General features: G+C 35.7%; 1 protein-coding gene across 2 annotated transcripts in view; it reads left to right on the top strand.

The window, feature by feature from the left end:
- LOC150096731 (uncharacterized) overlaps positions 1 to 16,810 on the top strand; it is a 114,606-nt gene that overhangs the window by 85,186 nt on the left and 12,610 nt on the right. For both annotated transcript variants that reach the window (XM_090407859.1, XM_090407858.1), the window contains exons 8-10: positions 2,769 to 2,864; positions 5,636 to 5,758; positions 13,435 to 13,566. In XM_090407859.1, the coding sequence (XP_090263985.1) occupies positions 2,769 to 2,864; positions 5,636 to 5,758; positions 13,435 to 13,566 (351 nt within the window). The remainder of the gene's footprint in view (positions 1 to 2,768; positions 2,865 to 5,635; positions 5,759 to 13,434; positions 13,567 to 16,810) is intronic.

Genomic DNA, 16,810 nt, shown 5'->3' with positions numbered 1-16,810 from the left:
CATTAAAATCTGAAAAAAGAAAACCATGATTGGAGTGAACAGCCAGAGAGAGAGAATTGATAATCCAGTTGCAAAGGGTGGATGATATACCATTTAAATGAAAATAAAGGTTGAAAGTATTTTACCTTGAGTATAATAAATGTTAAAGATGCCAAGCTATTTTAAACCTGGTTTTACTCCATTTCCCAAGTAAGCAAACTGACAAATATAAGTCAAGTTTGCGCCTGCACATAATGCAAGTCTAGCTGACCCTGCAGGTAGTGCAAGACCAAGGTAACTCATGGTAAAATAGCTTGAAAATAAAGGTTTTTTCCCAACAAATCTGATTTGGAGAAAGAAAGTCTTCATTCTAGTAAGAATTATTTCTAGTTGGGTGGATATTGGATCAGAAAAGTGAAAGGAGGAGTCAAAATCACCCAGATCAGATTTGGCATTAAAACAGTGATAAAGAACAGAACAAGAAAATGTCTTAGAATCAGGCTTATTGATCTATATCAACTAAACCTTAATAAGGCTGATTCTATGATTGTCTCTTGCATTTGGAAAATAGTTATACAAAAAAATGAGAACATTTTTAATCATTTAATAACTGCAGTATATTAACACACACACACACACACACCAGGGGGGGATATCAAAATAATGGAAACACCTACAAATTTTTTTGGAGAATTTTTTATTAATAGGCTGTAGGCCCATCTCAGGCTGTTAGTACACCATGAATTTGACATGGAATAGACTTATACAAGCCATGTACATAAGATAATGGAATTTGGGACTATTCTTTCTGCAAAATATGTCCCGACTCTGCCAGTGATGTTGCAGGTGGAAAATGTGATTGAACCTTGGAAAACTGATTGGAGACAATGCCTTGTCTGTTTCCATACCTTGTCATAATCTTCGATACTGTGGCTCATGATACAACTACGATTTCTGCTGTTTCAGTTATGGCAGCTCCTGCAAGCCGCACTCCAATGATTATACCTTTTTTTGGAGGTCACTGAGATCTGACATTTTGCACACTAACTGCACAATAGCTAATTCAACATTTACCATGCCACTGTTATGTGATAGCCAATGTCATACTGCACTATCACATTGCAGATGATATCTCTGATTGTCATTGTGCAGTTAGCGTGCAAAATGTCAGACCTCAGTGACCTCCAAAAAGGTACGATCATTGGAGTGCAGCTTGCAGGAGCTGTGTGTAACCAAAATAGCAGAAATCATAGGTATATCACAAGCCATAATATTGAAGATTATGACAAGGTATGGAAATGGACAAGGCATTGTCTCCAATTGGTTCTCAAAGGTTCGATCACATTTTTTGCCTGAATATCCTAAACTGAATATGGATGTATAAAGCTTCCCTGGGAAATGGAATTTCAGGCCTCTTGTCTGACAATGAAGACCCCTTACAAGCACCCATAGGGGATGCTTTTTCTATCGCACCCAGGGGATTTATTATTAGGAAGATTCTTTATTATGTGTTGTATCTCATTTCTTGTAAGTAGTGGTATCTGTTGCTGCACAAAACCTAGTGTCATAAATCGTTGCTCATGTTCTCATCATCATAGAGATTTGATAATTATTCCACCCATCTCTCATTTATCTTTTCATTATCAATGATTGTTTCCCTCTTTGTCCTTGATGTTGTTGGACTGTGTTCATTTTACTTTTCCATTAAATTCTTTCACTTTCAGGAATGCTTCTCTGGTTCTTTTTTTTTTTTTTTTTGTAACTCTTCTATGTTGACACATTGGTTATTTATTCCATTCTTCTTTCAACCTCCTGCATAATTGTTTGATTCTCTTATCCATTATATCTTGATCTTTCTTCTTCATTTGCTCTTCTTTTCTATGTTCTTCTTTCATCGATAAGGTCAATTACTTCTTGCATTATCCATGGTTTTTTTTTTTTCTTCATGTTTACTGATATGGTTCTTAGCAGAAGTTATAATAATTGTTTGTAGTTTGTTCCATTGGGAAAGGTCACTTTTTATTTTGTAACTATGCAGCCAGTAGCTCTGAAACATTGTCATTAAATTTTGATTTTACTGTTGCATTTTGTAGCATTTGTAAATCCCATTTATAGGTTTGTTTCCTTTTAATTTTTATTGCTTTCAAACGAATATTTATCATTAGAACTAGTCTATGATCAGATCCATATTCAGCACTTGGCATGACCTTTTGAGTTTTATATCTTCCATCAGGACCCATGATATTATTACTATTATAAACTAACAGTAATCCCTTATAGACATGCCATGGCCAATAGCCATTGAATCAAATGGAAAATAACTATAATATTCTTGAATGCAATGAGCATAAAGATGAACAACTTCTTCCGAGTTTGCCACTAGTATTAAAAAAAATCCTAAGCTGAATATGGATGTATGATGGTTCCCTAGGAAATGGAATTTCAGGCCTCTTGTCTGACAATGAAGACCCCTGACAAGCATCCATAGGGGATGCTTTTGCGGTTTTAAGCCTGAATAGTTCTGCTTCCTTTTATTACCTACATGCCAATTATTTTCTCACATTGTACCCTCTCCAGAGATAGCTGTATAACAGATGAAGTAACTATAAACATTAAATTTAATTTCATTTCATTCTCTAGTACTGTGCATTATTTCTCATTAAACTTATATAATGAGATCTAGCATTTAAGCCTGCATATATAGCCTTGAGGTTAATGATTAAATCAAGAGAGAGAAAATTTCATCGGTAGTTTTATTATTAATAAATTTTCTGAACTTATTTATTCAGGCCTATGATGTAAATATTCATGGAATTGATTTGTCAGTGAATATGATGTCAGCTGCCCTGGAGTATTTATCAAAGAAACCAAACTTAACTTCAAAGGTAAGAAAAGCTAGCTTGTTTTTAGAAACATTGCTCTCAACTTGTGATCTCATCTTAACCAAATTTATTATTAACTCCTACAGTTTTATATTCTTGGTGATTAGTCAGTTATGTATAAAACTATGAATTCTGAATTACTGTATTTTTCATGTATAAGTCGATACTTTTTTCTAAAATTTTTAGACCAAAAATTGAGGGTTGTCTTACACATGGGGGAGGGGGTAACTAGTTGAGAGACCCACGGTTGCTGTGGCAAAACTGCCGGTACCCTGTCTCTGCAAATAGGCTTCCGCCAATCACTAGCCTTTGTTAACTCTGTCGAATGACATCATTAACAACTGATTGTGATCATTAATAAAATTTTGAGCACTAGCTCATAAAAATATCTGAAAATAAAAAACAACGAAGAAAATGATATGCCTGGAACTGAGAGTAATGCATAATTTCTTAGTATGTATCTTAAAAATATTACCTAATTACTAAATATACTTTGAATATTTAAAAAAATGTCAAATGTGTTCTGTTTTATGTTTAAAATATTGATTTCTTAATTTCGGGTTCAATAAAAGTAGGGTTCGTTTTATACATAGAAAAATACGGTAATTTTTTGTGGCAAGTAATAAATAAATTTTTTGTCTAACACAAAAACATTAGGATTTATAAACATCCAAATGTATTAAAGATAATTGAATTACACCATTTGCAGTGAAAACTGAAAGTTAGGATACCAGGAATCATAGTTAACCTCCTACATGCTGAGTTACATGTGAGGAGAATTTGTGGACTGAATTACATTTGGTTTAATATTATACACTACTTGGAAAGAAGTCACCAGACACCATAATGTGAGGAACAAACAGCCATGGCACCCACCTTAATAAGATGTAGGATCTCCTTTTGCTGTGAAGACTAGTAATCTTATGGGGTATACTTTCCACAAGTGTACAATAGCAATCAATGGGAATTTTGGACGATTCTTCCTGTAGGCATGTAATGAGGTCCTGCATTGTTGTGGAGCAGACTTCCCTTGACCTCACCAGATACTCCAGTTCATCCACAGATGTTTGATAAGATTGAGATCAGGGTTCTATGGAGGCCAGTCAAGTGTGGTGACATTCATGTCCACAAACCTTATATGGACTTTTTCAATTGAAGGTAAGTTAGCCAATCTCATATGGAGGTACAGAGTTTTTTCTCTCGGAAATTCGGTTTTTCATCCCGCATACAGACAAATCGGCCCATCAGAACACACGCAATTTACAGACAAAAAATACTAGTAGATGATGGTGGGCAGTAGATGGCATTGATGTAGAAGATTGGTAGTAGAGGTTCGGTGTATTGGTGGAGACGGAGAATTGTACAGTAGGTGTCCTCCCACGATGAGTCTTTGGACTTCTTGGAGGTGTCACAAATAATAAAAAAAAATATGGAGTTACAGCAGCAGCCTTATGACACAATGTATTGCCTTGCTGGTCAGTTCTGTAGAAAGATTACATTGTCCAGAATGTTCAGCTACTGCTGGCATTTGGAGGTCCAAGGCCAAAACAGGACCATACCATCACACCGCCACCTCTGAATTTCATTGTTGGGTTATGCATTCTGGTAAGAGGCATCTGCCACACCCATCTATCTGCTCGGTAGAGGGTATAGCATGATTTGTCATTTCATAATACAGCTTACCTAGCTTCCATGTCCCACTGTACATGCCCTTTGCACCACCGAAAACTCGCTGCATGGTGGTTCGGGTAATGCTGGACTTGCATGTTGCGGTCCTACCATGGAAACCCATTTTATCAGCCTTGGTTCTGAAATATTTTTGTGCAGATTCATGTTCCAGCCAATACCCAGAACTCTGCATTCAACATATTGGCCAGAGAATGATGGTGTTTACATATCATCCTTTGTTACACCCTACAGTCATGTTCAGTGAGTGTGGTGGGTTGCCCACTGCAGGTAACACTTGCAAGCACAGGGAGTCAACTGCATCTCAGAATGGTATTGCTGATTTTTGACCTGGGATAGTCCAATTTTTAACATTTTGCCAAATAGATAGGCCTGCAACATGGCATCCTATTGCAACACCTCTTTCAAACTCAGTCAGTTCCCTTCTTGTAGCTCATGGCACGATGTACTTTGCTCATGGGGGGGGGGGTGATGTCCACTGACTTCTTTCCAAGCAGTGTATTTTAACTGCACTGTTGAAATTTTTAATTAAAAAGGTTCAGTTTTAAATCAGGGATAATCATTCAAAAATGTATTATAGAATTCATGAATTTCAGTTCATTTATTCTTAAATAACTGTAGCAGTCTTGAAAGTGAAAATTGTAACCTAGTATTATACAAATATTGATCTTTTGAGCAGCTCCTGATCTGTTCTGCAACAACGTTTAAATGTGGGGTTTCTTTATTACCATAACAGTAGTGATAATTTCACTTAGTGGGCACCACAGCACAATTTTTAGGATAATCTTGTTTTGTGTATGTGTGTAGAGGGATTGGGAGGAATTAAACTTGACTTTCTGTGCAATTTTTACCCGCAATGGTTTTTTAAAAACTAAAAAAAAAAAAAAAAAAAAAAAAAAACCCTTGGCATGTAGTGTTTTTGCAGGGGTGGGGGAAGAATTTTCAAATTATTAAGGACGTTGCAGAACACTGATTTGAGATTTTGTCCACATATAAAAATGTTTTCATGCTTCATCCTAAAACTTCCTTCTTGTTTCTAAATAAAGAATAGAAAATTCATTTCTTTCATTAAATTCATTTCTTTTAAGGTTCATTTTGAAATATGTGATATCACCACAGCTGATTTTGAAGAAGGATCATTTGATGCCATCTACAGCAGGGACACTCTTTTGCATATTAGTGATAAAGAAAATCTATTCAAAAAATTTATGGTGAGTTGAAAAGAAATTCATTTTTTATAGGAGTGCATCAGGAAAATTTGTTCAAAAAATATTAAACTTAGTTGCTTAAGAAAGGTGCAGTTTTTTAAACAGTACTAATTAACAAAAGTAATATACATTCCATTTTAGAATGCTTTAGAAGATGTACACAACCATTTCATATCTTCTAGCCATTTAATATCTTTACTTTAAATCATACTATTTGGCCAGCTGAAGCCTTTTAGAATCTGTTGTCAGTGTCTATTAAAAAGGGAGACATATACATGGAAAGAATAACTTTGTAACTGGAAAAATACTAATAGTTTGATAATCACCACGAATGGAGGTAAATGTAGGATTTTGATTATATTATTGGTGCCTTATCAAAATTCTGATAGTATGCTTACATCCCTTGAGGATACATATTATCATGCTGCCTAAGTTTACAATATTTACATTATTATTGTCTATTGACAATTTCTCTCAAAATTACTCTATTTGTCAGTATCCAGTATTCTCAGATCTTATATTTATCTTCTAAGACACTTCTAACTGCATCCATCCGTGTACATCTACCTCTGGATCTTTTTTTTTCTGTCATCATATACTTATTTTTTAATCTTTAGTGATTAACAAAATATAGTTATCCTAAACCTGTAGTTAGCATTCAAGAGTGTGTTTGCATGACCATATCACCTTTTAGATTAGATCACACACTCTTGAATGCTAACTACAGGTTCCTTTCTAATATCTTCATTTTTAATATGCTTCTTCCACTGATGATTTTGTTCACTCTATTTCCTTAAGCTTCTCTTCTCCTGGCCTAGTCTTTGATCAGCTGATCAAAGACTAGGCGCCAGGAGTGTCCTGAGGCATTCTTGCATTGGTGGAGAAACTTGAAGAGGGTGATCATCCACTGTGACATGTAGTGAATGACCAGAGAGAGAGAAGTTGCTACCTAATTACAGAAAGTGGCAGATAGGCCAAAGAATGGCAATCCACCGAGCAGATCCAATGCTTTGAAATATCAAGAGCAATAGCGCATTTCTTTAAAACATTTTTTTCTCATCTGATACTGACATCTTTGTGCTTCAGTTCAGTGTTTTATAATTTCATTCATGTCATCCTTAATTATGGAATATATTTAAACAGTTCATTCTTGACTTGACATTGAAATTATAAAAATGTTAATATTCCTCTAGTTACCAAACCATGCTTTCCATATATATCCAGGTATAGCTTCATTTTTATTCCCTATTCTTTTTTTCTATTTTATATTAATACACTTGTTCTAAGTAATTTTAATTGCATCTAACTATGTTACACGCCTGCACTTATACCAAAGGCTAGTGTGGCTAGATAATGATAGGTTTTTTTCCCTCATCCTTTCATACCATTATTTTTGCTTAATTGTCTGTCATCAAGCACACTGCTGCATCCTTCATACCCTTCTACAAATCTGCATGAATTATTATCCTAACACCCCATGGAGTCAGACTCATCTAGGCGGTCCTCTTTGTCATACACACAGCTCATCATACCGTGCCTTAAATACATTCAAATTCTCTGCAGACATCACCATGTGTCTGCAGAGAATTTGAATCATTCAATTTCAATCATTCACAACTTTCCATGCATAAAAATGCATGGAAATTCCATGCTTGTTCACATCCTCCTTATATACCCTCCAGGGACCTCTTGTTCTCCCTCAATCTCCCACTATTTTATGAAAAACCTCTTCAATGTTAATCCTATAACAACCCTTTACCAACTTGTACATCCATCATATCACCCCTCTTCCTCCTATCCACTAGGCTCTGTAAATTGCATTGTCTCAACCTTTCTTCATATTCAATGTTCCAGATATCAGAAACTATTTTAGTCAATCACTTCTGGACTTTCCTCCAACATCTCTTCATCCTTTTGAAAACCAGATTACCAAATCTGTGCACCGTAGTCCATGCATGGCCTAATCAGAACCTTATACAACGAAACCTGAATCTCCTTACTTCTACAAGTCAGTGTCCTCCATATCATTGCCAGAATTAGTTGTTTTGGCAGTATGCCCCTTAAATTTTAGAACCTTATCCACAATCACCCCCAAGATCTCTTATATCCAGTGTGAGCTATGGAAATTTTAACAAAGGGCTTGCATTGTTGAGCAAAAAAAAAAAAAGAAAAAAAAAAGCCATATTTCACACCAAAACTATTATTAATACAGCTTGTGTACAAATTCCAATCAAAAAGTATGAGAAGACAATCAACCTCTAAAGGCTATCATTTTTAGACAAATATTTCATGATCTAAACATGAAATATTTGCACACAATCAACTGTGTTAATTTATCTTATAAAGAAAATAAGAAAAAAATCATAAGAAAAACATTTTTTAACTATCAAAATATAATAAGAATGTAATCTTTTATAAAACATTTGATTGGATACTGGTTTTACCATATGATTGGCTACCAGAAGGGAGAAGGGTAAAGATAGCACATGCGCTTATTTTATTTTCAAACTTGTTTGCATTCTTTATAGAGGAGTTGAAACAATAATTACAAATAATCTATACACTGCCAAATAGACTAATTTTTGTTAGGTTACCATATGAGTTTGTCACTTAATATGTTTCAAAAAAAATTTTTTTTTTTGAAAAAAATAAAAAGTAAACAAGAAGAATAAAGGGCTTGCAAATTTGAGAAAAATTTAACAAAGGGCTCGCGCAAGCCCCTTATAGCTCATCACTGCTTATATCCTTCACCTCCAACAATATATTACTACCAGGAATAAATTCTATATATCCAGTGTGAGCTATGGAAATAAAGGACTCTCATCATCGAGGAAAAAAAAAAAAACATATTTCACACCAAAACTTTTATTAATACAGCTGGAATAAAGATATATCCCATCTTTGTTTTCTAAATTTTAAAATCTTACATTTCACAACATTGAACCAGCATCCCCACTCCCATGCCCATTCACTCAGTCTATTCAGGGCTTCTTGTAAGGCCACAATGTCTGCTCTGCTAATCATAGTTCATTCCTTCTTTGCATCATCTGTAAACAACTGTATGCCCCATTCAAATCTTCCCCAATATCATTAACCTACAGATTAAACAGCAATGGCTCTTACACAGATCCCTAGGCACACCACCAGTGACTTCTCTCCTTTGGGATATTGCTCCCTCATACACCACCTGTTGATACCTATCAGACAGCCAATCTCCAATCCAATGCACTAGTCTAATATCCACCCCCATCTGCTCTAGCTTGACCACCAACTTATTACACGGTAATTTATCAAAAGCCTTTGCAAGGTCTAAGATACTATTGTGTATTCATCTCCCACATCCAATGCTGCTGTCACATTATTGTAATAAGTAAATTAGATTACTACAACATGACCTTCCTTTAACAAATCTGTGCTGTCCATCAAAGATACAACCATTGTTGTCAGCCTAATTCTCACCAGCCTTTCCAACACTTTAACCACACCAGCTGACACACAGATTGGCCTATAATTCGATGCTTGAATTTTGTCTTCTCCTTTATGAAGAGGTACAATCTTGCTTTCCTTCCACTCCTTCGGAACTTGACCCAGTGTAAGACTCATATTAAACAAATATGTCAAGACAGATGTCAACTCCTTGGCACATCGTTCCTTCAAAATATATGTTGATATATCATCAAGTCCCACAGCCTAGTTAATATCAAGTTTGCTTAATTCCCCATGTACCTCTTCCTCACTCACAGTCGGTTTCTCCTCCTCATCATCCACTGCTCTCTAACTTTCCATGATATCACATTCACAAGGATGAAAGACCTTTATGAATTGCTCATTCAGTATCTCAACTATATCCTCTGCGGTTATCCTTTTTTTTTTTTTTTTTTTTTTTGCTGGATACATATCCAAAGAACTCTAGCTTTTTTACTTCATTAACTAACTTCTGCTCATACTGAACTTTTGCACCCTTACCAACCAAGTCACTCTCCTTGCCTGTTCCTTGTATTCTTCATGGAATTGATTATTACCACTCCTCTTATGTTGCCTCCATAATGCCTTTTTTCTCTGTATTGCATGCTTAATCTCTTCATTTATCCATTTCACACCTACCTTATTTAACCTTTTGACCTTTGGAATACATTTAGACATTGCTTCTACTAGATAGTTCTTGAATATCACCCAAGCAGCACTGATCTCCTTTCTATCCAACTCTTCATTCCATGCTACAGCTGCAAGCTTCTCCTGAGCTTAATATGAATTAATGAGAATACTTAATAAGAATTATGTACATAGAGAGAGAAATAGCCATGCAAATATATTTGTTACATTAACTGATAATACTTTATAATTCTTCTTCTTGCTCAATCTCCTCATGTCTGAGGACTCATGATCCTAGCCACAATGTATCTCCATTTCTTTGTCTTTTGTTGCAGCAGTGGCCAATGCTGAAGTAAGTCCGGTGATCTTTTTAATCTGATCCCACTATCTTGGTCTCGAGCATCCTCTTTTTCTTTGTCCTTCCACTTCTCCCTGGATGATAACTTTTTCTAGGTTGTCATTTTCACGTCTTGAAATGTTACTGAATTATATGAGAATTCTTTCATTTACAATGCCACATAGCCATCTCTTGATTTTTAGCTGACTTATTATACTTTCATTAGACCTTTTATCCATCCAGGAGACTTTCAACATCTTCCAGCACCACATCTCAAAGCTGTTTATCTTGTCCATATTTTTCTTGCTGAGTGTCCAAGATTCAGCATCATAAATGAAAATCAAAAGCACTAAGCTATTGATCAATCTTGGTTTTTTGGTGATAGAAATGTTTCTGTCTTTCCATATTTTCTGTAATTGCACCAATGCTGACCTTAGCATGGTAATTCTTATTTTAATTTTTGGTTGACATCTACTCTTGGTGCTTATTAGAGCTCCAAGGTAAGTGACTTCATCCACCTTCTCACAGTCAGTGTTGTGGGCAAAATTGGCATTTTCATCTATGGCCATGTATTGTTTTATTACAGTTAATTCTTAAACCATATTTCAGGCTTTTCCATTCAACTCTTTTAATGAGGGACTCCAGTTCTCCTTTACTGCTGGCATTAATAACAGTATCATTAACATATCTAAGATTATTTATCTTTTTTGCCACCCAACTGACAAATCACTATCATGCCTGTTAAATGCCTTTCTCATAACAGAGTGTAATTAATGATAAAGATGAGCGAGCTGATAGTAAAAAAACATGTGCAACTGATGGCAAGATAGCAAGAATGATACAAAATTTTTTAAAGCAGAGTTATTGAAGATGAGGCAAGAGATGAAGCGGATGCCGAGTGAAATGAAGAGAGTTATAGATACGTATGGAAGAGTGAAGAAGGCTGAAACAACGCCATCTACTGCCAACCACCACCACTAGTATTTCACAGACAATCACAAGGAGAAACAGTGGCAGTGGTTTGAGGCAGTATGGCGTGAGATAGAGGAGTGAACAGAATGAAATGCTTAGTCAGATGTTGCTATAGATCTAATGTAGAGGGTAGCGACCATGAAATGTATATACAAATTAGCCAAGGAAATAGGAAAAGGATAATCATTATGGCAATACAGACCAGATGACAAGATAGCATCTGGAAGTAAAAGAAATGAATTTTTCAAGTTTTTGAGAACCACCTCAAGCTGTATGTAATAGAGCATGCAATGATCAAGTGTCTTGGATTGACATCAGAGGATGTCATTATAAATTTGGTGTGAAATCTCCCTCTGGTTGGTGAGAGTAACCATGAAGTGATTACCTGGATGGTTGCCAACCATGTGAGGACTTCAGTGAGGAAAGGATATATGCAGAACTATAAGGTTGGTGATTATGAAAAGCTTAGGGGACAGTTTGCAGCTGTGGCATGGAATGAGGAGTTGAGTGGAAGGAGATCAATTCTGCTTGGTTGTTATTCAAGAACTATCTAAATGTATTCTGAGGATCAGAAAGTTAATTTAGGTAGATGTGAAATGGATGAATGCAAAGATTAGGCATGAGGCAATATAAGATTGAGTGGTAATGACCAGTTCCATGAGAAGTACAAAAAAACTGGCATGGAAGGGTGACTTAGTTGGTAAGGGTAGCAAAAGTGCAGTTAACTAATGAAGCCATAAAAATCCCTAAGGAAATCTTCCAGTGTGTAACTAGCAGAAAAGAGTGATTATAGAATTTTACTCTTGAGAGACACTTGCAACATTATAATTAGGAATTATAGACACATTAACACAAGAATATTTTAATATTTGCCAAATATTTCAGTCTGAAACTAACAGACTATCTTCACCTTGTTAAAAACTGTTCTTCCTATGTAGCCACTGAAGATAGTCTGTTAGTTTCAGACTGAAATATTTGGCACTTATATTAAAATATTCTTGTGTTAATGTGTCTATAATTCCTAGTGATTATAGAAGGATGACACTGATTGAAGAAAATGGTAAAAGGATAACTTCTGCAGAGGATATAGACAATCAAAAATATCCATGCCCATGGCGGGATTTGAACCTGCAGCCTTTTGGCTAGAGAGTGGATACGCTAACTCAGCCAAAGGATATCAGTGACATCATGTGGAGTTTGAGAACAGTGGACAAGTGGACTATGAGTGAACAAGAGATTTTGGAAATTGACTAACTTGATGTTAATAAGGCTGTGGGACTTTATGATATATCACTATGTTGCTTTTGAGTCATTGTTCCAGGAAGTTGTCTTCTGCCTTGACATGCTTGTTTAATATGAGTTACATTCCACTCCATTGAAAGGAGTGGAAGAAAGACAAGATTGTACTGCTTCGTAAGGGGGGGGGGGTTGACAGAACTCAAGCTTCAAATGATAGGCCAATCTGTGTATCATGTGTTGGTGAGGAGATTCTGATTCCTTTGTATAATGCGACACGCAAATTACCGTGGAGATTTGGTCACCTGCTTTTCAAAAGGATGAAGAGGTATTCGGCTAAGGTGGATGTTGAGCATGAAGAAAAGTTGAGAAGATACACTTTACAAAGTTTATTTCACAGGAGGAGGGGTAACAAGATAGTGATTATATAAGTTGGTAAGGTTTTTTTTTATCAGATTAACATTGATGAGGTTTTCATAAAATTGGGGCAGGGGATAACAACAGATCATCCCTGGAAGGTGTATAAGGAGGGTGTGAGCAAAGGAGTGAGAAGCAGGTTTCTTGCATGGAAAGTGGTGAATAATGTATTGCTCGAGAGTATATGGTGTCTTAGAAGAATGTGAATGTATTTAAGGCATGGTATGATGAGCTGTGTGTATAACAGAGGGACCTCCTATCATGGGGAGTCCCTCAGTCATACACACAGCTCATCTTTGACTCCATGGAGGTCTGAGGATAATGATAACAATCATTATTTATGCAACTGTAGAAAATTACCAAAAAGTGCTTATATTTAACAAATAATGCATTTACTGTGCATAGTAAAACTCTTGCATAACTGAATTTTCATTATATAGAGTACTCATTTTCTTTAACTTTTTATTGTACTTTGCCAAAATTAAGCAATGTGTATATTGCTTAATTTTAAACTGAACTTTTTTTTGTTCTAAATAAGCAGACAGAAAAAATTTTAATTGAGAATAAAATGCAAAATAAGAAACTATACATTTTTAATTTCCTTTTCTTTGTTACTTCATGGCAGAAATGGCTATGTCCTGGAGGAAGACTTCTCTTCACAGATTACAGTAGAGGTGATAAAAATCATTCTAAAGAGTTCTTGAAGTATGTGGAACATAGAGGTTACCATCTATTAACAGTTAATGAGTATAACCAGGTCAGAGCAATATATCTTATTTCTTTACATGCAAGAACATACCAAATGTCAGACATACCAAATGAAACCAAGAGTGACCATTTTGGTGCTGTCATTAGTTTTTCTTACTTGTGGAGTTTATTTAACTACTCACTGCATTGTTTCACCATTTTCTGACTTAGAAACAAAATATGCATTGACTTAATAGCAAAAAAAAAATCTATAGAAAAATTCTTTTAGTCACTGAATCTGAACTTTCCCTTTCTGTGACCTGTAACGGATGTATTGATACCATGGAGAAAGTTCTAGGTTTCAGATTGTCAGTGACTGCAGGAATTTTTCTATTCAGTAGAGGCTGTGTAGGGTTTTATAAGGCAAATATAATAAACACACCAAGCTTTAAAAGGGCGTGTAATTTATAATCTGATTAAAGACTAGCTAGTTACAGAGCTAAACTCTAAGGACAAATGGTATTAATCATATATTGAAATCAGATATTGGAAAGTACAAGACAAATATGACCAGGAATAAGGGTTAAGGGAATAAAGAGGACAGGAGTAAAATAAAGTGAAATTAAAAAGAAAAAAATTGCTTTCGAAAAAGTACAATAAAAGAATGCCATAAAAGAAGTGTGTGGGTGTGAAATTTATTTTTTGATTTATTATTTACATTTCCAGATAAACTAATTTTTTTTTCAAGAAGACACCCATCTGCTTCAGGTGTTCTGAGTGTTTTTATTTTTTTCTTCATTTTGTACTCTATCCTGCACTCTACAAGTTTGATTTTCCTCAAATTATGTAAAAAAATTTAAAAACTATTTTGAACACCAAAAATGTCACGAGGGACAAAATAAAAATTTGAACTTTTTTTTTTTTTAAGGAGATATTCTTAGGGACTATAAAGTAAATTTGGGAACAGTAAAGCTTTGAAGGTCTAATTGGAGGAACTCTCTAATCTGTAATGTAACTTCTTCAATTCAATCCATTTAATTTTCAAGAGTGAGATTTTGATAACTAAAGTGAAAAAATATAATTATTGGGAATGATATGGCTCTATGATTTTTATGTTAGTTATGATAATTATTTAATGAAGGAAAGAGTAGCATATGAACAGGAATTATATAAAAGAATTCCTAAAATTCTTATGTCCAAACATGTAAGAATTATGGAGACTACAGATGAGTTTGAACATGCGTATCCATGACACAGCATATTGATGCAAGTCAAGAGGATTCAGCATGTTATTTGCCATCCCATCCCCTCTGTTCCTCATTCCCAATTTTGTTCAGTCTCATGTTAGCTATCTAGTATGAAATTGCATTTGTATTCAGATTGACTTAATGGACTGCTCTTGCTCAAGTGTCAACATTAAAACATTAAGAAAACTTAGATTAAGTTGTAGATAGTATTGTAAATGTCTATACATATCTATAAGAAGTATGTGGAAAAATGTTTTTTTATTTATATGGTACCAAATGCTGCGAACCATATGTTATACACATGCTGTTTCAAAATCATTATGAGAAAGCACTCCGGTAGGGGATTGCTAGAATAATGTGTACCAGGTAACACTGTATGTACTCAGTTTTAAAAAAAAAAAAATAAATAAATAAATCTTTAGAATTAGAAGATAAAGAAACACATTACAACAGTCTCTGAGCCATAATTTAGTCTTTAAGAATCACTTAGCAGAATAAAAAATTATTATTCATAGGGCAGATGTCAGGGAAAGGCCATGAGTATCTCTGGAAGCTGTATAATATATGTCTTGAAGGAGTAAATAATTTGCATGGGTAATGAAATGAAGGGATGAATATACCATCATTAAATGAGTTCAAGACTATGATAATTATTATTATTATTATTATTATTCAGGCCTCCAAGGAGTCAAAAGACTCATCGAGGGAGGTCCTTTCTAAGACAAAGTCTGTCAAGACTCATCGAGGGGAAGTCCCCCCCTGAGAAACACAAAGTTTATCATACCACTCCTTAAACCCACTGACCGTTCTCGCTCCCACCACTCCATCAGGCAATGCATTCCACGGCTCAACCACCCTCCACACAAAGAAACCACTCCTTACCCTCTTGCTCACAGTTTCCTTTCGTAACTTCCAGGGATGGCCTCTTGTCATCACTCCTTCCCGCTGATCAACCAAGCGAAAGAACTCCCCAGTGTCAACCCTGTAACCACCTCTCAACAGTTTAAAAGTCTCAATCATATCACCTCTCCTTCTTCTATCCACCAAACTCTGCAGTCCACATTCTCTCAGCCGATCCTCATAACTATCCTTGTACAGTCCCGAAACCATCTTTGTCATCCGTCTTTGTATCCTTTCCACGGTTAATTTATCCCCTTCAAATCCTGGGGACCAAATCTGAGAACAATAGTCCAAGTGTGGTCTGATCAGAGACTTATACAACGGAATGATAACCCTCTTATCTCTGCAGGTCAGTGTCCTTCTCATAATAGCAGCAATCCTCTGTGTTACCTTCACCACCTTTGCAATATGTCCCCTAAACTTCAGGTTTCTATCAATCATCAACCCCAGATCTCTTGTCTCCCCTACTTCCTCCAGTATAACTCCTCCCATAGAGTATGCAGCATCCCATCGATGTTTCCCAAACCTCAAGACCTTACATTTTGCTGCGTTAAACTGACACCCCCATTCATTTTCCCATCTATCTAGCTTATTTAAATCCTCTTGCAGGGCTACCACATCTGCACTATTACTAATAATCCTTCCAAGCTTCGCATCATCCGCAAACAACTGAATATCCCCCTGCAATCCACTGGCTATGTCATTGATATAAAGGTTAAACAATATAGGTCCTAGTACTGAGCCCTGTGGGACCCCACTTGTAACCCTCTGCCTCCTGGAAACTGCTCCACCATACACAACTCTCTGATACCTATCAGACAGCCAATCCTGAATCCAGTTGACCAATCTGACATCCAGACCCATGTGCTGCAACTTAAATATCAGCTTATCATGTGGCACCCTGTCAAATGCCTTTGCCAAGTCTAAGAAAATTGCAGTATATGCCTTTCCCTCATCTAATGCTCTTGTAACTTTATTATAAAAGGCTAGCATATTGCTAAAACAAGAGCGTCCTTTCACAAATCCATGTTGATTATCACAGATAACATTACCCTCATCTGCCCAATGCTGTACACGGTCCCTCACTACTTTCTCCAAGATCTTAACAACTACTGATGACACACAGACTGGCCTATAATTAGACACTTCCAGTCTGTTACCACCCTT

Source organism: Typopeltis vanoorti, chromosome 18 (assembly GCF_054136105.1).
Source record: "Typopeltis vanoorti isolate ZY-2024b chromosome 18, IOZ_Tvanoo_1.0, whole genome shotgun sequence".
NCBI classification, from domain to species: Eukaryota; Metazoa; Arthropoda; class Arachnida; order Uropygi; family Thelyphonidae; genus Typopeltis; species Typopeltis vanoorti.
This window is presented reverse-complemented; position numbering and strand designations above follow the sequence as displayed.